The sequence below is a fragment of the Leucoraja erinacea genome, chromosome 9, assembly GCF_028641065.1.
Source record: "Leucoraja erinacea ecotype New England chromosome 9, Leri_hhj_1, whole genome shotgun sequence".
Lineage (NCBI taxonomy): Eukaryota > Metazoa > Chordata > Chondrichthyes > Rajiformes > Rajidae > Leucoraja > Leucoraja erinaceus.
In genome coordinates, this window is record NC_073385.1 from 13,473,973 (window position 1) to 13,497,029 (window position 23,057).

General features: G+C 42.6%; 3 protein-coding genes across 3 annotated transcripts in view; 1 reads left to right on the plus strand and 2 right to left on the minus strand.

Annotated features, from left to right (window-relative positions):
• Positions 1 to 2,901, minus strand: part of alkbh1 (alkB homolog 1, histone H2A dioxygenase) — a 36,896-nt gene extending 33,995 nt beyond the window's left edge. Inside the window, exon 1 of the mRNA XM_055640182.1 lies at positions 2,761 to 2,901. Within this exon, the coding sequence (XP_055496157.1) occupies positions 2,761 to 2,901 (141 nt within the window). The remainder of the gene's footprint in view (positions 1 to 2,760) is intronic.
• On the plus strand, positions 2,897 to 11,492 carry slirp (SRA stem-loop interacting RNA binding protein). Its single transcript, XM_055640184.1, has 4 exons — positions 2,897 to 3,194; positions 5,933 to 5,991; positions 8,358 to 8,465; positions 11,349 to 11,492. Exons 1-4 carry the CDS (start codon positions 3,113 to 3,115, stop codon positions 11,418 to 11,420), a joined length of 321 nt encoding a protein of 106 aa, XP_055496159.1. The 5' UTR covers positions 2,897 to 3,112; the 3' UTR covers positions 11,421 to 11,492.
• snw1 (SNW domain containing 1) overlaps positions 11,093 to 23,057 on the minus strand; it is a 28,411-nt gene continuing 16,446 nt past the window's right edge. Inside the window, 8 exon segments of the mRNA XM_055640179.1 lie at positions 11,093 to 11,913; positions 12,784 to 12,947; positions 13,087 to 13,137; positions 13,139 to 13,217; positions 14,294 to 14,390; positions 16,367 to 16,508; positions 16,640 to 16,756; positions 19,632 to 19,697. Coding sequence (XP_055496154.1) covers positions 11,712 to 11,913; positions 12,784 to 12,947; positions 13,087 to 13,137; positions 13,139 to 13,217; positions 14,294 to 14,390; positions 16,367 to 16,508; positions 16,640 to 16,756; positions 19,632 to 19,697 — 918 coding nt within the window. The 3' untranslated portion in view covers positions 11,093 to 11,711.

Sequence of the window (23,057 nt, forward strand, 5' to 3'; positions counted from 1 at the left end):
ATGCTGGGACCCAACGGGTCCCACTTAGTCTAGTCTCTACTAAAGTGTGGCACTCAGAACTGGAAATAACTCAATCTGTAGCTGAACCCATGATTTTTAAACATTTACTTTGACTTCTTTGCTATTACTGCTTTATATTTCTATTAATACAACCACAAGATCTTTTATAACAGGTTAATGGCCCTGTTACTTTCAATAAACAATGCACATAAAACCAGAGGGATATATTTTACTTTCCCAAATATTAATTGGGATTGCCTTAACGTTAAAGGTTTGGATGGGGTGAAAATTTATAGGTGGGTCCAGGAGAGCTTTTTTGCAATTTTGCGACATCAACCGCCTCAACTTCTCCACTCCCCTGTCTCACTCCAATCTCTCCCCCCCCTCCTCTCTCTCCCCATCCCCACTCGTAACAAGGGCAGAGTCCCCCTAGTCCTCACCTTTCACCCCACCAGCCGTCACATACAACAAATAGTCCTCTGTCATTTCCGCCACCTCCAACGTGACCCCACCACTCGCCACATCTTTCCATCTCCCCCGCTGTCTGCTTTCCGCAAAGACCGCTCCCTCCGTAACTCCCTTGCCAATTCTTCCCTTCCCTCCCGCACCACCCCCTCCCCGGGCACTTTCCCTTGCAACCGCAAGAGATGCTACACTTGTCGCTTTACCTCCCCCCTCGACTCCATTCAAAGACCCAAGCAATCGTTCCAGATGCGACAGAGGTTCACCTGCACCTCCTCCAACCTCATCTATTGCATCCACTGCTCTAGATGTCAGCTGATCTACATCGGTGAGACCAAGCGTAGGCTTGGCGATCGTTTCGCCGAACACCTCCGCTCGGTCTGCATTAAGCAACTTGACCTCCCGGTGGTTCAGCACTTCAACTCCCCCTCCCATTCCGAATCCGACCTCTCTGTCCTGGGCCTCCTCCATGTCCAGAGTGAGCACCACCGGAAATTGGAGGAACAGCACCTGGTATTCCGTTTGGGCAGTCTGTACCCTAGTGACATAAACATCGAATTCTCCAATTTCCGGTAGCCCTTGCTGGCTCCTCCCCTTCTCAGCTCTCCCTCAGCCCTCTGGCTCCTCCTCTTCCTTTTCCCTTTCTTCTTCCCCCCGCCCCCCCCCCCCCCCCCCACCCTCCATCAGTCTGAAGAAGGGTTGCCTATTTCCTTCGCGCTCCATAGATGCTGCTGCACCCGCTGAGTTTCTCCAGCACTTTTGTCTACCTGAGCATTTTTGCACAGTATGAATAAAGAACAATGAGGGAGGAAGCATTATGAGATCTTATCTGGGGGAACATGGCTGTACAAGTGGGGAAGGTATAAACGGGGAATCATTTTGGAGATAGTGACCATAGTTCCATACGTTGAAGTGTTTTTGGAAAATGATTGGGATGGGTCAGTAATAAATGCTGGAGTAACTCAGTGGAACAGGCAGTATCTATGGATAGAAGGAATGGGTGATGTTTCGGGTTGAGACTCTTCTTCAGACTGAAGGGATTGTTTAAAGCCCAGTCACTCATCCTTTTTCCCCAGAGATGCTGCCTAACCCACTGAGTTACTCCAACTCTTTGTGTCTAGCTGTGGGTGGACAAAGTCAGGCAACTGGTAGTTTAGCTTAGTTTATTATGTTGTCAAGTGTTCTGAGGTGCAGTGAAAAACTTTTGTTTGCATTCTATCCAGTCAGAGAAAAGAATCAAAGAACTGTCGATGCTGGTTAATATACAGAAGGACATAAAGTGCTGGAGTAACTCAGCGGGTCAGGCAACATCTCTGTAGAACATGGAATATGTGACATCTGAAGAAGGTTTGTGACCCGAAACGTCACCTATCCATGTGAGAATCATTCAGCATGGAAACAGGCTCTTTAGCCCAACTGGCCCACACCGGAAAACATGTCCCAACTACACTAGTCCCACCTGCCTGTGTTTGGTCCATATCCCTTCAATCCTGTCCTATCCATGTACCTGTCTAACTGTTTCTTAAAACGTTGGGATAGTCCCAGCCTCAACAACCTCCTCTTGCAGCTCGTTCAATACACCCACCACCCTTGGTGTGAAAAAGTTACCCCTCAGATTCCTATTAAATCTTTTCCCCTGTACCTTAAACCCATGTCCTCTGGTCCCCGATTCACCTACTCTGGGCAAGAGACTCTGTTCTCCAGAGAGGCTGCCTGACCTGCTGAGTTACTCCAGCACTTTGTGTCTTGTCTTATAAACCAGCAGCTGCAGTTCCTTGTTTCATGCACACTTTCCACTGCAAGTAATAATCTCATTGTTTTTTATCTCGGATATATGGCAATAAAACTCTCTCTCCCTCTCATTTCTCTGTTCTGTCTCTCCCTCCCTGTCCTGTCTCTCTCTCTCTCTTGTCCTCTCTCTCTCTCTCTCTCTCTGTCTGTCTCCCTCTCTCTGTCTGTCTCCCTCTCTCTGTCTGTCTCCCTCTCTCTGTCTGTCTCCCTCTCTCTCTCTGTCTGTCTCCCTCTGTTTCTCTCCCTATCTCTATCTCCCTCTCTGTTCTGTCTCTCTCTCTGTTCTGTCTCTCCCTCTCTGTTCTGTCTCTCTCTCTCTGTTCTGTCTCTCTCTCTCTCTCTGTCTGTCTCCCTCTCTGTTTCTCTCCCTATCTCTATCTCCCTCTCCCCCTCCCTCCCCGAGTGATAGGTGGTTACAGGAGGCAGGTCTGGGCTGCAGTCTTTCACTCTCACACACACACACGCCGGCGGGTTTCTACCATTCACCGACACACAACCGGCACCTACTTTGAGATTTTTCTGAGCTCTGGAAAAGTCGAGCACGGCGGAGAGGTCTGGCGGGGGTTTGCGCCTCTTGTAGTACTTGAAGAGCCTCCTGAAGGCGTCCTCGCCTTGTTGCTCCAGCCGCCCGGCCGCCGCCATCGCCATCGTCCCGCCTCGCCGCCGAGGAGGAGGAGATCACAACGGCGCCGCCACGACCCGGACACAAACCCACGCTCATCACCGCCTTCGGGGGAAAACAAACCCCACTCGTGGTGTTTTTTAAAGTGTTATTTTGCCGGGGGTGTGTGTGTGTGTGTGTTTGTTTGATCGCCGTGGCCCTGGGTCGGAGGTGGGAGGTCATCGTCACAGAGACGGCATGATGGCGGCGACAGCGGCGGCTTCTTCGAGGAAAGTCTTCGAGATCTTCGTCTCTCGCGTCCCCTGGACTCTGGCCAGCAGTGAGTGGCGTCTCTTTTCACTCAGTCTCTGCTGCTGCTGCTCGGGCTTCGGCCGAATGTTATTTTTATTTCTAAAAATAAATACATGTGCGGGTTGTGTTTAGATTGTGGCGATGGAGGGAGCTTAAGATGAAGCTTAGGTTTGGCAGCACTGGGCCTGGAGTTTAGCAGGGTGAAAGGTAGGGGGGGGGACCTCATTGAAACATCATACATACAGAATAGTGAAAGGCATGGATGTGGAGAGGATGTTTCCACCAGTGGGAGAGTCTAGGACTAGAGGTCACAGCCTCTGAATTAAAGGACGTTCCTATAGGAAGGAGATGAGGAAGAATTTATTTAGAGGGTGGTGAATCTGTGGAATTCGTTGCCACAGAAGGACGTGGAGACCAAGTTAATGGATATTTTAAAGGCAGAGATGGATAGATTCTTGATTAGTACTGGTGTCAGGGGTTATGGGGAGAAGGCAGGAGAATGGTGTTGAGAGGGGAAGATTGATCAGCCATGATTGAATGGCGGAGTAGACTTGATGGGCCGAACGGTCTAATTCTGCTCCTGTCACTTATGTAGGGCCCCAACCCCGAGTATGGCAGCTCCTCCTTGCCCATTGCCCCCTGGACTCAATGTGTGGCTGTATTTATGTTGAAATTAAAACTGGAGCTGTTAGAAACACTCAGTACGTCGCTCAGCATCTGTGGAAGGAGAAATGTATTTGTGTCATTTAGAGAGGTTTATGTTGAAGACCGCCATAATGTGTAGGAAGGAGCTGCAGATGCTGGTTTACAGTTTACACTCAAAATGCTGGAGTAACTCAGTGCAACAGGTAGCATCTCTGGAGGGAAGGAATGGGTGATGTTTCTGGTCGAGACCCTTCTGAGACCGAGGCTGAAGAAAGGTTTAGACCTGAAAAATCACCCATTCCTTCTCTCCAGAGATGCTGCCTGTCCCATTGAGTTACTCCATCCTTCATCAGAGGATTTAATTTGGGAATTTCAATGTAACTGGATATTTGTGAAGATAAATGACAAATTCAGAGCAAAAATAAAACAAACTGCTGGAGGAACTCAGCGGGTCAGGCAGCATACGTGGAGGGGAGATATCTAGTAGCGAGAGCTGAGGAGAAGGGATGGGGGCAAGAAATAGGTGAATACAGGGGTAAGGAATGGCCAATGAGGTAGAGTAAATAACTGCCTCCACCCTCAGACGGTGGTGGAGGCAGGTTCTCTGGCTGCTTTCAAGAGAGAACTAGATCGAGTTATTAAAAATAGCGGAGCCGGGGGATATGGGGAGAAGGCAGGAACTGGGTACTGATTGGGAATGATCAGCCATGATCACATTGAATGGCGGTGTTCTATGTTTCCTCAGTAATTTGTTTTTTACTCATGATTTTCGTATCTTCAGTCAACAATTAATAATGTAGGGCTGTTTCGACCACTAACAAAGGATCTTCAACATTAGTTTTCTTTCTCTTTGCATAGATGCTACCAGACCTGTTGAGTGTTTGCAGCATTTTATATTTTTATTTAGTAATTCCAGCATCTATGTTTTTTTCATTAAAATGTTAATACTGTTGATGGTTGGGAACTTGCTGGTAAAGGAGGGTGTCAATTGGAACTTTTGGAAATAAATTGATGGGTACCCAAGAGATGGTAATTATAGGAACATGGGGAGTGGGGTTAAAATTGGGGTGCCTATACTCTCTTGTTTCAAAGGAAAATACGCTGTACCTAAGATCCTTAAGAGGTGCTGTATTTATTTTAATTTACTCATTTTCTGCATCTGGAATAATCTTTTGTTCATTGACTCCAGGATCCATTCTTGCAGTGTGTGGCACTGGTGGATTATTACTGATTTGTGTGAACTCATTTGAAAGTACCTTTCAAAGAGAATTTCCAGGAACTACCAGAATCTTTCTTAGCAAGAGGAAAATGATCCCTGTCCACTGTGTGAACCTTGTATTCGAAGTACAGTGTTGACTTAATGGATTGATCTACAAGGGATTGGCATGGATACAGTGAGCCTAACTACATCCCCATCTGTTGATACAATTCAAATTATCCTCATCGAAGTTAGTCCCATTTGTGTGGGAATATGTGTATATCACGCTAAACATTTCTTCTCCATATACTTGTCCAAATGTTTTTTTGAAATGTGTGTGCATCAACCACTTTGTTCCATAGCTTTTGTGTGAAAAAATTGCTACTTGGGTTCTCGGCTCTCTCCTTAAATCTGTGCCCTCTAGTTCTTGACTCCCTGATCCTGGGAAAAAGACTGTGCATTCACTCTATCTATGCCTCTCGTGATTTTATACATCTCTATAATTTCACCCCACAGACTCTTAACATTCCTAAGATTGAAGTCCATGCCTGCCCAGCCTCTCCCTCTGACCGAATCTCTCAATACCTGGCAACATTCTTGTAAAGGTTTTCTGGACATTTCCAGTTTAATGGCTTTTTCCCTATAACGGGGTGACCAAAAGTTATCAGACTTTTCTAAATGTGGCCGTACTAATTATGTACACAAGTGCAACATAACGTAAACTGTCATATTCTAGTTCATTTCTTAGTGAGATGCCTGGAAGGAGATTTCTAAACTGGGAAACTTGTATTGAAAGCAGAATTGGGAAAAGTTAGTGGTTCAAAAATATCTGTACACTGTACGTTCAAGGAAATATTTATATATTTAATCTATAATATTTTTAGTCAGTATATTATTGGATGAATAAATCTGTATTTTTGCAGAAGAAATCAAGGAATATTTTGGACAGTTTGGGCCAGTGAAGAAATGTCTGCTTCCATTTGTAAGTATTTAATTACCTTCAATCGTATCCATTTTAATTGGCATAAGCTAAAAGTTTGTTTCCTATTTTCAGTAGATTTGGCTGTATTTTTCAATTTTCAATGTCAATTAAAAGGCGTCCGTCTAGATACACCATTGAAAACCTTGCTGTCTGTCAGACTCAAGGATAAGAAAAGATGGGGCAGTCCATATTTCACAGAGGTCTGCGTTTGTTTAATCTATTTTATTGGAATTGTGAGTAAATTGGGAGACATAAAACTGCGACATATTAAGGAATTTGATCAATATGAAAAAGAGCAGGTAGACAACATTTTAATATAGTTATATATTAAATGAAGCAATGAAGTAAGGATAGTGAGCAGATTCTGCTGTCAATTGGGAAATTTCAGATGGTATAGAGAGACAGATTTTGGATTGGAAACATTAATGGTCGAAATGCTCGCAGATGGAGAGAAAGAAAGCAATCTAAATGTGTAAAACACAAAAACAAGGGAAAAAGTGATGCAAGATGCTAGGCACATACAGTCTTGGACACTTTCATAAGGTATACATCAAGTCAATAATATATAGCATTAAAATAATTATGCTAATAGGGATAGCTTATAATTATGAAAAGTAACGAGATGTTGGGCATTATTATACATCAAAATATGAAACAGCGATTTAATTTTTTTTAAAGGCTGACCTTGTTTCCATTGTTGAAGCACAAATGACGATAATTTATTTGGAATATAGTTAAAAAGTAAAATTGCCCATAAATATACTAATTAATTTTCTTTAGTCATGCTGAGAGAGAGACAAATGGGCCCAAGACCAATATTTAAACTTAAATAGGGCATTTACGAGGCCATGAAAGCGAGCATGAGTGATTTATGCATTGCAAAGGAATAGTATCAAACTTGAAGAAAAAACATATAAAATCAGGTGGTAGGTCAGAACTTGGGATATCATATAGCAACAAATGACCCAGAAAAATAACGAAGGAAAATGAGAATATGAGATAAAGCTAGTTTAAAATGTAAAAAGGAATTTCTATGGATATTTTAAAAAGCGAGTCTTCTCGAGTCTGAGGAATTAATTATGAGAAACAAGAGAACAGATTAATGAAACCGATATTTTGCAATAGTCTTCACAGTATTGGATACGTAACATCTCAAAAGTAGCTCTAGATTAGGATTTGGAAAGGAGTGAGAAAAAATAGTTATAGGAACATGATACTGAGCAAATTGTTGGAGCTGCAAGCTGACAAATCGATGGGATTTTGATGGACCATCCTGGAGCCTTCAAGGTAATACCTAGTGAGATAGTAGATACATCTGTTTTCCTTTACCACAATTCCCTGGTTTCAGGGAAGATTCTGTTCGATGTGACCCCTTTATTCAAACAGGAATGAGAGTGAGAGAGCAGGCAACTATAGGCCAGTTATTCCAGTATCCATCATTAGAAAAATGTTCAAAACTATTGTTAACAGTTGTGTGGCAGGGAATGTAAAAATATTCACAGTAATCAGGCAAACAATTGTGAAAAATAAATCATGTCAATCTATTTATTGGAGTTTCTTTGAAGCAGAAAGTGCTGTGAATAAAGGGAATTCGATGGATGAACTGCGCTAAGATTTCTGTAAGACATTCGATAGGAAGCCGTGATGCACAAAATAGCTCATGGTATAGGAAGTAACATTGATAGGATATTGGCGGACTAACTGAAACCAGAGATTAGGCACGATAGGTCTTTTACTGGTTGTTGGGCAGCACAGCGATAGAGTTGCTGCCTTGCAGCGCCAGAGACCCTGGTTCGATCATGACTACAGGTGCTGTCTGTACGGTGTTTGTACATTCTTCCTGTGACCTGCGTGTGTTTTCTCCGGGTGCTCCGGATTCTACCCATATTCCAAAGTCGTACAGGTTTGTAAGTTAATTTGTTTTGGTAAAATTGTAAATTGTGGAGTGTGCATCCTCCCGAGTGTAGAGGATAGTGCTATTGTACGGGGTGATCAGATGATGGACAGTCTTGGCAGGCTAATAGCCCTGCTCCTAATTCATATGTTCATGTAAAGTTGTATTGAAAATGGAATCCAGCTATGATTTAAATTTGTACAAGATGCCATGAAATTTGGAACAATCACATGGTTTCAAGGTGAGACTGGTATGGATTAGATGACCTGTTGAGTATTTCACTGTTCCGTTATTTCAAATTTTTAACAGCTGCGGTATTCTTTTTGGATTTAAAACAGAAAAATACTCAGATGAAGTGGCATTCGAGAGAAAAAGCAGTTATTGTTCCAAAGGCATAAAACTGATTTCAAAGATTTGCAGAAAAGTCAGTAAATTAGTTAGTAATATTCATTAATTCAACTTCATATTACAGGACAAGGAGAATGGATTTCACAAAGGATTCTGTTGGGTTGCCTTCAGTACAGAAGAAGGGCTTGAAAATGTGCTACAGAAGGAAGTGCATCTCATTGAAGGCACAAAGGTAATAAAAAAAAGCCGCTTTCTTTTTTCATAAGTGATCGGAGCAGACCACACTGCCATTCAATCATGGCTGATCCATCTCTCCCTCCTAACCCCATTTTCCTGCCTTCTCTCCATAACCTCTGACACCTGTACTAATCAAGAATCTATCTATCTCTGCTTTAAAAATATCCATTGACTTGGCCTCCACAGCCTTCTGTGGCAAAGAATTCCAGATTCAACATCCTCTGACTAAAGAAATTCCTCGTCATCTCCTTCCTAAAGGCTCTTCCTTTAATTCTGAGGCAATGACCTCTGGTCCTAGACTCTCCCACTCGTGGAGACATCCTCTCCACATCCACTCTATCCAGGCCTTTCACTATTCAAAGGTAGGGGTGCGCCAAACTTTCTTGACATTTAAAAGAATCACTACATGTATAACTACAATGTCTTCAGTCTCTGGCTGCTAGTGTGTGACTGCTGTACAATAACTTGCAGTAAAGGTGGCATTAAGAGACCAAAAGATAATGGTAATGAAGTACATAGTTTTGATCCTCAAGGAGCTATAGTAAAACTTCACTGATGTGCTACACAAGACTTGGGTGCGGCAGGATTGACATATAGATACTTTATAATCGCACGTACCGTGAAGGTATAGTGAAATTCTTTGTTTTTGCATACACGGTACACAAAAGAGGCACCACAAGGCGCAATGTTTAGTTTACGAAGGTTCAGTGAAAAGCTTTTGTTGCGTGCTAACCAGTTAGCAGAAAAACAATCCATGATTACAATCAATCCATTTACAGTGTATAGATACATAAGGGAATAACATTTAGCGCAAGGTAAAGCCAGCAAAGTCCATCCAAGGATAGTCCGAGGGTCACCGAAGAGGTAGATAGTATTTCAGCACTGCTCTCTGGTTGTGGTAGGATGATTCAGTTGCCTGATAACAGCTGGGAAGAAACTGTCCCTGAATCTGGTGTGTTGTTACATAACATTCCCCTTCTTCAACTCCCACCCACATCACAGGTCCCTCTTGTTCTCAACTGCCCCCCACTGTTCCGTGACTCCGGCCTCATGTCCCTACTCGTTCTTGGTTAATGCAGGTGGCTCAGGCCTGAGTTTGAAATCAGCGGTGTGCGAGCCAACCAGTAGGTCCTCCGTCAATGGTCCATGGACTGAGTTTATCTGTACTGCAGGGTATTACTCTAATACCCCAACACCCTTTTGTTAAGTGAGCAAAGTTACATTGCTCCAGTGAACAGTTTAAGGGCCCCATTGAGCCAGATGCTGAATTGCCAGGATTTCCTGAGCTACATACCAGATTATCAGTTTGACTTTATTTTCAATGGAAGCAGTGTGGAACAGATTCAGTAGATTTGATTTCTGGGACGAAATTGTTAATGTATGAAGCAAGAGGGAACAGGTTGGGTCGACACCAAACCAAAATAGGTGGAAGGGAAGGTAGTGTAGAGAAAGCAGGGACTCTGCAGAAGGACTTGACAGGTTGGAGAGGGCAGAGAAGTTGCAGATGGAATATAGTGTGGCAAAGTGAGTCATGTATTTTGGTAGTAGGAATAAAGGTGTAGACTAAATGGGGAGAGAATCCAGAAATCAGAGGTGAAAAGGATCTTGTAAGTGCTGGTGCATGATTCCCAAAAAGTTAATCTGCAAGTCGAATCGGTAAAGAAAAAAAACTCAATGCGAGCATTCAGGTCAAGATGGCTTGTATACAAAAACAGGGATGTAATGCTGAGACTCTATAAGGTCACATTTGGAATATTGTGAGCAATTTTGGGCACCATATCTGAGGAAGCATATGCTGACTCTGGAGAGGGTCCAGAGGAGGTTTACAAGAATCCCAGGAATGAGTAGGTTAACCTATGATGAGCATTTGTCAGCACTGGGCCTGTACTCGCTAGAGTTTAAAAGAATGAGTGGGAGAACCTCATTGAAACATACAGAATTGTTAAAGGCTTGGATAGAGTGGATGTTTCCACCAGTGGGAGCTTCTAGGACTAGAGGGACATAGCCTCAGAATTAAAGGATGTCCTTTTAGGAAGAAAATTAGGAATTTTCTTTAGTCAAAGGGTGGTGAATATGTGGAATTCTTTGCCACAGAAGGCTGTGGAGGCAAGGTCAGTGGATATAGATTCTTGATTAGTACAGGTGTCAGATGTTATGGGGAGAAGGCAGGAGAATGGAGTTAGGAGGGATAGATCAGCCATGATAGAATGGCAGAGTAGATTTGATGGGTCAAATGGCCTAATTCTACTCCCATCACCTATGATCGTATGGCACAGTGGAGTTGAGGGGTAGTTATTTTATTGAATCAAAAGATTCCGCAGAGATGTCTCCCTTCCTGAGTGTATCTAGAACCAGGGCCTGGAGATGTGGAAGAATTAAAGTTTTAGTTTGATGGAGTATTCTACCTCAACTGTGGAGTCAAGGAAACAGAGAGACAGCAGGAGAATGGTGTTGAAGCTAGATTGTGGCAGCTATTATCTCACTGTACGATGGAGCAAGTGGAGGATTCACTCTTATTTGTTCTGTAAGAGTAATGTGGTCACAGTGTGTTTAAATAGCATCCTTGTATTCTCACCTAACACTGCCAAATTAACCTTGGTCTGAAAATAAATCCACATAAGGCACAAGAAAGTTTGCTTTATTTTAAAAAAGAACAAATGCATTACCAAGTGGTAACACCACCAAACCTATAATACAGCGGCAAAGTTCAGCAAAGACCCTCTAACCACCAGGTGCTGCCAGCAACCAACTACCTGGCTTACATTCAGACAGTTTTGTTACAATTTACAGCAACACAGTTCCATGGGGATAATGTTGGTATTACATTAAAGCAAAACTAGAAATTGAATAACTCATTAAAAATTTATTCTCTTCACAGCTTCAAGTTCAGAGAAACAGAAAATTATTCCAAGGACAAAGAGCAAACAGAATCACTGAATCAGCTCATTGATACCAAGTATGGAGGATGTAGCTCAATATGTTTGACTTAAAGTTGGTGAATAAACAGTTGTGATGTTTAAAATCTCCTGTTTCATTTCTCGGGCACTTATGCTAGCTTAATTAGAAAATGAGTAGATTGTTTTACTTTACGGGAACGTCACTGTAAATGAAGTTCACACAAGGAAACTCTGTTTCCAAGATGTGTTCTATCCATAATGTACAGTAAGTCCATGCAGAAACAAATGCTAGAGATACTGATTTGATCTAAATGGTTAAAACGTGGTATTAGAAAAAGTTCCATCTATTCCTTTCTTCGCTTCTTTCCTTCATGTTCATATTCTTTTGAACGACCACTTTCAGGCCTCTTTGAGCCACCGTGTTGCTTGGCTTCCTCCAAGAACTTATCCAGCCCAAAGGGATCTTCTTCGTCCCTCTCAAACTGAACAGGGCCGTCACGGCGCTGCTTACGGTCTGTACCAGAAAATTCTCTGTCGGGGACAAACCTGAGAAAAAACACAACATTTCATTGCTATCATGTGGAGCAAAAAAAAACAACTAATTTTACATAAGTGGTTCAGCCAGTGTCAGCGAATGGAATTCAAGAAATGAAGATTTTTATTAAACCTATTTACTGAAGCTACTTTTGCAACTACCATCATTTACAGGTGTGCAGGAAAGAACTGCAGATACTGGTTTAAATCGAAGGTGGACACAAAATGCGGGAGTCACTCAGCGGGACAGGCAGCATCTCTGATCTTCAGAAGACTGAAGAAGGGTCTCGACCCGAAACGTCACCCATTCCATCTCTCCAGAGATGCTGCCTGTCCCGCTGAGTTACTCCAGCATTTTGTGTCTATCTACCATCATTTACATCCATTCTGCAAAATGGAAGAGATATATACATGTTATATGTTTACAAATGTTTTAGAAAATGTTTCACTGTCACAACCTTAATTGTCCTTGATGCCCATTTCCAAAATAGCAGCGACTTGTATTCAAGGCAATCTATAACAGCACTAGTCCCGAGATTCTCACAAAAAAGATACGTTTATGAGCTAGAAAAATGCCTGGTTAGAGCTGATTCTAATGGAGAAGAAGTGACCCAAATGTTAACTCTCTCTCTCTCCATGGATGGTATCTGACTTGTTTTTTGTTAAAGGGAGAATTCCAGGTCTTAATGGCAAGGTAGCTACTGCAGGTAGACATTCAAAGCTGAATGACTGAGAATTAGAGGAACACAGATATCGCAAAGAGTTGAAGATGATTCACAGGTGGCCTTGTTTTGGATGATTTTGAGTTTAGTGAGTAGAACAAGGGAGTATGTCACAACACACATGAAAAGTAGCAGGGAAAATAAAACTAGGTTAACTCACCGGTTATTTTTCATAAATGTTTCCAATTCATCGTCATAAGTGTCTTTATCAGCGTTCTTGGTAGGTCTGTATACATTTTGTGCCAAGTCTTTGCCAGCCCTCCAAGGCTGGTCATAAACATTGTAAAGTTCATCCTCTCCTCCTGCAAAGCCACTGTCCATGCCCTGCCATTATAAAAACATAATTCAGGTGAGCTTTGATTACTACTCACCAGTGGTTTATTCATAAAAGATTTAGGAATGAGGTAGACTATTGCGTAATTCACAGTTCTACCATTCCTTTATAATGATCACACTGTGTTACCTTGTTCTGGTTGAAGAGTCTTTGGTCATACTGCAGTTCAGTTGATACACGTTACTGAGTTCAGTTGGTTTGGTACACCCAATGCAATCAGCTCGCTGATATCTCGTTCCTGGTCCTTCTGCACTTTGGACCTGGTATTCAAGCAAGTTTAATTACTTATACTTTGAATTCATATGCCACCATCAAACCTGTGCAAAAGCCCATGTTGTAGGGCACAGTCTACTTAAACATCTTTAATTGTTCACACTTCAAAGTTGCTTCTTAGTTGGAAAGAACTTCAGAACGTACCGAAGATGTATAGAAATGTAGAATTGTTACACAGTAGGAGGAAATCATTTGGCTCAAGTATCCGGCAAATACTTAGGAGGACTAGGGAGAACAAGTTTAATTTTCCTTAACACCTGACAGCTTTACAAGTTGCTGACTCATGCACCTCTCCTCGTCTCCACAAGCATTGTGTGGTGATTACTTCCACCAGATGCTATTATAGACAGAGCCTGCCACAGGTAAGCTGGCGAAGCCAAGGTTGAATGGATTTATCCCTCAACTCTCTGTTGGCCACAGACCAAATTTGGCAGATATATCCTACAGGCATTATAGGCATTCATAGCCACTCTTGTTGCCATTAAAAAAATGAGGAATGTACCAAGAGCACCAAATGTACCCTGGCTGGAAGACTTTCAAAAGTGTTGTTCAATATGGAGGAGCACAGAACGATACATCAACTGAGGAAGAACAGTAGACGATCAGATCAGGCAAGTATGACAAATTTAGTCTGGAGTAAAGGTTTTTATGACAATCCGGTGGATTTGAAGTCATTAACAATAATCAGACATTTCACAGTTGCATTGGCGATGTTTTTTCTCAGACTTTGGATTACTTGATCAACTTTGTGCCACCACCATGAAAGGTAATTCAAAGTTTTAAAAAAGTGATGAGTTCCAGGCCACAAGTCAAAGGGATATTGAGGAGAGGACTTTTACATGCCACTCTATAAATTCCAAAGACGTACAGGGTTGTAGGCCAATTTGCTTGGTGTAATTGTAAATTGTCCCCAGTGTGTGTAGGATAATGTAAGTGCGAGGATCGCTGGTCGGCGCGGACTCGGTGAGCCGAAGAGCCTGTTTCTGCGCTGTATATCTAAACTAAACAATAGTGACTAACTCACAGGTTCTGACTTTTCTCACAGGTTATTAATGTGACAAACCTCTTATCTGGAGCTGCACGGGCAAGATTGCGATCATGTTGTCGATCTTTCCGTCTTTCATGTCTAATTTCATCCCGTTCCCTTGTTTCATTTTCATCTGTGGAGATAAAAAAACGCATTATACGATTTCTAAATCATAAAAGTATTGTTAAACTGTCTGTAAACACTGAAGAACAGTATTTTACATTGAATAACATGACTTCAGACACAGTTTAATTCCCCTTCCCATTCCAACACTGACCTTTCAGCAAATTGGAGGAACAACACTTCATATTTCGCTTGGGCAACTTACACCACAGTGGCATGAACATTGCCTTCTCTAACCAAGTTGCCTTTGCTTTCCCTCTCACTCCATCCCCTCCCCTTTCCCAGTTCTCCCACCAGTCTTACTGTCTCCAACTACATTTTATCTCTGTACAACCCAGTCCTGACCAGTCTGAAGAAGGGTCTCGACCCGAAACATCACCCATTCCTTCTCTCCAGAGATGCTGAGGCCTGCTGAGTTACTCCAGCAATTTGTGTCTCACTTCACATAGTTATTCTGTCAACATTGTAGTACTAATTAACGTTCAAAGTAAAATAATGAAAAAAGGCCTGCATTTGTTGCATTAAGTTTTTTTAATTTGTAACTTCCTTAAGGAAATGTACGTTTAAAAAATAACGTGCCACCAAGCATTTTCCTAATAGCAACATCACTGTTGCAGTGTAACGTGAATTCAGTCAGTCACCTACACACAACCTAATCACAGCTGCGACAGTGGGGTCCACAGCCAGAGGTCATATGTTCATAAGTTCGAGGAGCAGAATTAGGTCAGTTGGCCCATCAAGTTAATTAAGGGACAGAAGTTTAGGGGTAATATGAGGGGGAACTTCTTTACTCAGAGAGTGGTAGCGGTGTGGAATGAGCTTCCAGTGGAAGTGGTGGAGGCAGGTTCATTGGTATCATTTAAAAATAAACTGGATAGGCATATGGATGAGAAGGGAATGGAGGGTTATGGTATGAGTGCAGGCAGGTGGGACTAAGGGGAAAAAACATTTGTTCGGCACGGACTTGTAGGGCCGAGATGGCCTGTTTCCGTGCTGTAATTGTTATATGGTTAAGTCTACTCCACCATTCAGTCAAGGCTGAGCTTTATTTCCCTTCCAATCCCATTCTCCTGCCTTCTCCCCATAACCCAACACTCATACTAAGCAAGAATATCCGCCCTAAAAATATCTATTGGCCTCCAGTTTTCTATGGTAATAAATTCCACAGATTCACCACCCTCTGACAAAAGAAATTCCTCCTCATCTCCTTTCTAAAGGTACGTCCTTTTATTCTGAGGCCGTGACCTCTGGTCCGAGACTCGCCCACTAGTGGAAATATCCTCTCCACATCCACTCTATCCCGATCTTTCACCATTCGGTTAGTTTGAATGAGGCCCCTAATCATCCTTCTAAACGCCAGCGAGTACAGGCCCAGTGCTGTCAAACGCTCATCATATGTTAACTAATCATTCCTGGGATCATTCTCGTAAACCTCTGGATCCTTCCTCAGATAGTTTTCGTGAGTGGAGCCAAAAGAGGTGATAATAAATGCAATCCCATTTCCTCACATCCTATTTACTGTTTTAGTAATTGCCTGGAGCAGTTTCCTCAATTTCTTTCCAAAGATGCAATTTGAAGAAAATCTCTGCATCGAATTGCCTGAGAACCCAAAAAGCTTCCAAAATAAAGTCAGACTCATACTTTTGAAAATATTTAAATTAATTGAATGTGGTAACCATCCGTTTTTACAAAACATTAAAAAAATTGTTATGTGGCGGTGCTTCTGGCTTTGGTATGTTTAACGATGAGTGGAGCCAGGGAGTTAAAAGGGATTTAAACACAAGCCACTTTATTTGAAAATAACTCGATGTGTCAAGTGCTGAGATTTGAGTGGTGCAATGCGAGTGGGAAGGGAGTGGAGAAACGGGGTCCCGATCAGCAGGAAGGGAGCACACAATCCATTATCTGGTAAACCATCAGGGCTTCCAAATGGTTGGATTATTGGAGATTTACCTTACATAAGATGTCCTTGCAAGTCCCTCCTACCTTTTTCTATGTGAGTCTTGATGCCAGCTCTTCTTTCCCTGGCAATCTGAGCCAATTCTCGAAGTTTCTCTTCCTTCTTTTCTTTCTCTTTTTGAGCCATTTTCCTTTCAACTTGTGCTCGCATCTCGACGGCTTCACGGGCCTAAGTACACAGCACAGGTTAATGAAGTAGGATTGTCTTATTGGAGTTGAACGTCCAAAAAAAGCAAATGGAGAAATAAAAAAAACTATGCTGCATTTTGCAACTTTACAAATAAAAGTTTAGGACGATACCTTTCTGTCTGCAATATAAAGAGCCTCTGCAAGTTTAGCAAAGTTTTCATTGATGTGAACTGTTTGAAGTCCCCGCCCATCGGCAGCCAGGCGCTTGTCCAATGGAATGGTGTAACCCTGGAATACAGAACACAATCACACTATAAAGAGCAGCAAGCTAGGGACATTTGCAAGCCAAAGTCATGGGCAATGCAAAGCCTTAAACAACAAAACAAAATGCAGATAATTAATTCAGGAATCTTCATTTAACTCACTGATTACATACAGAGGGCAGCTGATTCATGACCTCAGACCTACTTTGTTGATTCTGTTAATCAGATCAAGATCTATTAAGAACTAAAGTTGCTGAAGCTTCATCTGCAAGTCTACATCTTCTTGACTATTGATTTCAACAAATTACAATCAATTAGGGAATTATCAGGTGTCAAGTTTTTTTTAAACTCAGCAGCCAGGAAAAACAATGAAAGCATAGTACACGTGTAATTAAAAAAGTTATGGTGAAAACATTTATTGCAATTCTCAATTTTCTTTATATGCGCCTGAAGATGAAGTATCAGCAAATTCAGGAACATTGATCCGGTGCTATTTGAATGTAATGCTAAGAACATTCTCCCCAGGGCCATATTCAGTTAAGAAATGAATTCAATTTACACTGAGATTTTAACAGATCACTCCCACTTCCAATGAATTTCTTCATGTAAGAAGATAGGCTAAGGTTCGGATTTCCACTGCCAGAGCTGGAGCTTCACATCCTGCCACTTGATACACCTTATCCAACTATGCACTGATCACACGCCTTGTGCACATGCCTGGATGGTTGGCTGAGGTCAGGCTAAACTTGAGACAACGGTCAGGGACACAAACGGATATGGATCAATTCAGACGCGAGTCAAGGAGGGAAATTGAGAAGAGGTTGTGACCTCCATCGAGTGTCACACTCTCCTGTTCCCTTTGTGTTGCAGTTGAAGTATCTTGGGCTCTTTAAACTACTACATTTTTTCAAACGACAATGCCACTATCCCATACTATTATCCAACCAATAAAACAAAAACAATCACCAGACTGACTATTAAAAAAAAAAAAAAAAAAAAATTTATTCAAGTTTTTACAATACTAAATAATTCAAAACAAAATCCACCACCATAGTACAGGTAAAACAAATATTCTTAAATAATATTTTTCCATCCTTATTAAGGATGCATTCCAGCCCCTGAGGTGCCCAGCGGTCCCGGAAACCCACCAGGGTTCCCGTGGACAGCGCGTAGTCCATCTTTAATACCACCTGGGCGTGGACGTAACCCTGGAAAAAGGGCAAGACTTTGACTCTTGGTGTGCTCAGACCAGGTATTTGCCACCATCGTGTCTGTATGATCCCGTCTCAAGCAACTTCCGCTTGTTGCATGAAAGATAACCCAAGTACAATCTACAACTTCCATTGTGTGATCAGTGCCTAATTGGCTTATTGGATTTTTTTAAGTTGATTTCCCCATTTTAATGCCTTGACTGTGCATCTCTGCAAGCATTGTCCTGTTAAGATTGAAAAAAACCCAACAAATCCACAAAAACACCATGGTTCCCAGTATTGCAATCCCAGTATTTCCGGTGTTGTACTTCCGGTGGCGCTGGTGCCAGCAGCCTCCACCTACAGCCCGGTATCTTTTTGTTTTTTTGTTTATTTAGTTATGTAAAAGTGTGTTTTTTTGTGTTTTTTTTGTGTTTTTATGTGGGGGAAGAGGGCACGGTGCGGGGGATACCGTCCTTCAGCCGCTTCCTGGTGAGGACGCGACTATTATTCGAGTCACATCCTCGCCCCCTCCCCCCACAGCGGCCTACCTACCTGGATTGGCGCGGCCTTTCCTGCCGGGATCGACCGGAGCTCCAGCAGCGGCGGGACAGCGCTGAAACATCGCGGGACTGGCGATGCCTTACCGGGGGTCGCCGTCTGGAGCCCGGAGTGCTGGACCTGCTGCACCGACATCCTGGAGCTGCGGTTTGCGGAGCTCCCAACGCGGGCGGCGCTGATGGACAGCGCGGGGTCCTGCGACTCTGCCCGGCTCGGCCTGTGGACTCAGGAGCTGCAGACTCCGGCAGCGGGAGGCGGCTGATCAGGAGGTCCGGGCCGCTGAGGAGGAGGATGCTCACCGTCGGGGTTCGGCGTCGGCGTTCCACCAGCCCAGCGTGAGGGCCTGAACATCGGGCCACCCGGGGCGGCAACTGCGGGTGTTCGGAAGGCCCCGACCACGGATGAACACGGAGGGGAGGCTGGCTGGACTATGGTGCCTTCCTCACCTTGGTGCCATTTATGTTATGTTGTGTCGTGGACTTTCTGTGTTTGTGCTTTTTTAAAATTCAATTTCAATTTTATTTTTAATATGTTTTATTATTTATTTATTTATTGGTGATTTTTTTATGATACTGCCTGTAAGGGAAATTCATTTCGTTGTCTCAAATTGAGACAATGACAATAAATTTGAATACAATACAATAAATGCAATACAAATATGACAATTGACTCTTGACAATTGGCAAATATGACAATTGACTAGATTGCGAATTAAAGATTTGTCTCACTCCAGTCATTCCTTTTCCTCACTCTGACCGGGCAGAAGGTATAGAGGTTTAAAGGCATACAGCACCAGGCTCACAAACAGCTTCTCCTCCATTAACTGGTGTTGAATGGTCCTTCCACAAGCTAAGGTACAATCCTGATTGTACTCCACTCCATTGCAGACATTAAACTTTGTCTCTGGAAATAATGCACTACAATGCTGAGAGATAATAATCTGCAATCCATATCCTTCCCTTCACTTTACCTATTGTACTTGAGTTTGGCTTGATTGTACTTATGTAGAATATCATCTGATTTGATTAGCCAGCATGCAAAACAAAGCTTTTCACTGTACTTTGTGGCACCTCAATAATAAACCTCAACCTATTTTTAAAATAATTCTATTTTGAGAAGACCCCAACAACAAAATCGCTGTCTCCTTACCTTGGCGTTCTTCCAATTTGAGATGCATGGAGGAATTTTCCACTCTTGCTGTTCTTTTACCGTCATCTGAAATGGAAAAAAAAATAACAAAGGTTCTATTAGAAGAATCAAACAAACTCAAACAAAGACACCCCTCAACGTGGCCAAGTTTAAAACTAATGCAGAAACAAAATGCTGGAGTAAATCAGCGGGTCAGAATCAAGCAGCATCTCTGAAGAATGTGGTTAGATGACGTTTCAAATTCTGGAGTACCTCAATGGTCACTTAAAACAAATATACCATTGCAGCAATCTTACAGTTCATTGATTATTTATATTTAAGAAATTGTATACGAATATAGGTGGCATATTTATAAGTTTGTCATTGACACTAAAATTGGTGGTATGATAAGACAGTGAAGGCTATCCAAGATTGCAAAGGGATTTTGATTAACTGGGCCAATGGGCCGAAGAATGGCAGATGCAAGTTTAATTCAGAAAAGTGCAAAGTGAGGCAATTTGGTAGGACAAACCAGGGAAGAACTGGGGAGTGTTGTAGGACATAGACCAAGGCATGTTGGTCTATACTTCCAAGAATGTGGTGGTACAGATAGACTGGCCGTGGGGGTGAAGGTGCTTGGTACATTTGCCTTCGTTGATCAGAGTACTGAGCACATGAATTTGGATGTCATGTTACAGATGTACAAGATGCTGGTAAGGTCACATTTGGAGTAGTGTGCAGAGTCTGTTTGCCCTGCCACAGGAAGGATAAACTGAAAATGTGCAGAGGAGATTTATAATGATGCTACTGGGTGTGGAAGGTTTGATGTATAAGGAGAGGCTGGGTCTTTTTTCCCTGGAGCATAGGAGGCTGAGTTGTGATCTTACAAAATAATGAGGGGAACAGATAAGGTTAATGACCACAGTATTTTCCTCAGGGTAGGGAAGTCTGAAACCAGAAGGCATAACATTGGATTGAGGGGGAAGGGCAGGGGGTGGGGGGGTGGTTTCGAGGGGAAGATTGTAAAAAGGGCAGCTCTTCACACTGGTGCATATATACAGAATGACTTCCATAGGAAGTATCAGAGGTGAGTAAAATTATAACATTTAAATTTGGGGATACGTAGACAAGGTTTGGAGGAATATGGGACAGGCACAGATGAGTGGGACTAGCTCGGTTAGGCAATAATGCCAGCAAGAACAAGTTTGCCCAAAGGGCTTGTTACCGCATTGTGTGGCTCTACAACTTTCATTCTCCAAGGTGTCTGCACTGCTCGAATTCTTGCCCTGTGATCATCCCCAAATTTAATCTGTCTTCCAATGATGATCATGTCTTCAGTTCCAAAATCTAAGACTCTAGGAATATTTCTGTTTATCTTTTATCCTATTAAATCGCCGCCTAATCTCTCTCCCTCGGATATCTTCACTAATAGTTATTTGGCATAGTACCAATTTCTTTGTTTGATAATAATGCTGTGAACTATTTTGGATCATTTTTGTGTGTGACACTCCAAAAAATTAAAAGTGATTAGTATTACATTGTATTCCTGGCGACAGCGGTTTGTAAAAAAAACCCATCCAAACCAGTCACTTTGTTCGTGCTTCCTGACCCACTGAGTTCCTTCCACAGTTCTCCATTTTTATTGAATTGAATCCTTTATTTGTCATTCAGACCTATTGCTCCAGATTCTAGCAATCTCTCGAGCCTCCACTTGGTTCTTTTTTATGGTACTCGCACAATACTATCAAGTGAACTGTTATACGCAATGTGTACTTGTGAATGGCAGGCCAGATAGTCTGGCCAGATCCGACTGACAATAAACAGGCAGAAAGTCAAGATACTGCAATGGAGTATAGTTTTAAAGAAACTCAGCGGGTGCAGCAGCATCTATGGGGCGAAGGAAATAGGCAACGTTTCGGGCCGAAACCCTTCTTCAGAAGGGTTTCGGCCCAAAACGTGGCCTATTTCCTTCGCTCCATAGATGCTGCTGTACCCGCTGAGTTTCTCCAGCACTTTTGTCTACCTTCGATTTTCCAGCATCTCCAGTTCCTTCTTAAACACGGAGTATAGTTTTAATGTTTAGTTCAGAGATACAGCACAGAAACAAACCCTTTGGGCCACCAAGTCCATGCTGACCAGATTAACAGTTCGCACTGGTTCTATACCCACCTGACATCAGTGGTGGGGAAGATGCTGGAGTTAATTATCAAAAATGAAATAGCGGCACATTTGGATAGCAGTAACAGGATCAGTCCAAGTCAGCATGGATTTACAAAGGGAGAATTTTTTGAGGATGTAACAAGTAAAATGGACAAGGGAAAGCCATTGGATGTAGCGTACCTGGACTTTCAGAAAGCCTTTGATAAGGTCCCACACAGGAGATTAGCGGACAAAATTAGAGCACATGGTATTAGGGGTAGGGAATTGACATGGGTAGAAAATTAGATGGCAGACAGGAAACAAAGAGTAGGGACTAACGGGCCCCTTTCAGAATGGCAGGTAGTGTCTAGTGGGGTGCCGCAAGGCTCGGTGCTGGAACCGCAGCTATTTACAATATACATTAATGATTTAGACGAAGAAATTAAAACTAACATTAGCAAATTTGCAAATGACACAAAGCTGAGTAGAAGTGTGAACTGCAAAGAGGATGCTATGAGGATGCAGGGTGATTTGGAAAGGTTAGGTGAGTGGGCAGATGCAGTATAATGTGGATAAATGTGAGGTTATCCACTTTGGTGGCAAGAATGGGAAGGCAGATTATTATCTAAATGGTATAGGAAAGAACTGCAGATGCTGGTTTAAATCGAAGGTAGACACAAAATGCTGGAGTAACACAGCGGGCAGGCAGCATCTGTGGAGAGAAGGAATGGGTGAAGTTTCGGATCAAGACCCTTCTTCAGACTGATGTCAGTGGAGGGGGCAGGACAAAGATAGAATGTAGTCGGAGACAGTAAGACTAGTGAGAGAATTGGGAAGGGGATGGAGAGAGAAAGCAAGGGCTATCTGAAGTTAGAGAAGTCAATGTTCATATCCCTGGGGTGTTATCTGAATGGTGTCAGGTTAGGAAAAGGGGAAGTACAACGGGACCTGGGTGTCCTTGTGCATCAGACACTGAAAGTAAGCATGCAGGTACAACAGGCAGTGAAGAAAGGTATGGCATGTTGGCCTTCATAACGAGAGGAGTTGAGTATGGGAGTTGTACAGGGCCCTGATGAGACCATGCCTGGAGTATTGTGTGCAGTTTTGGTCTCCTGATTTGAGGAAGGACATTCTTGCTATTGAGGGAGTAGGTTCACAATGTTAATTCCCGGGATGGCGGGACTGTCATATGACGAAGGAATGGAGCGACTGGGCTTGTATTCACTGGAATTTAGAAGGATGAGAGTGGATCTAATAGAAACATATAAAATTATTAAGGGATTTTACACACTAGATGCAGGAAACAAG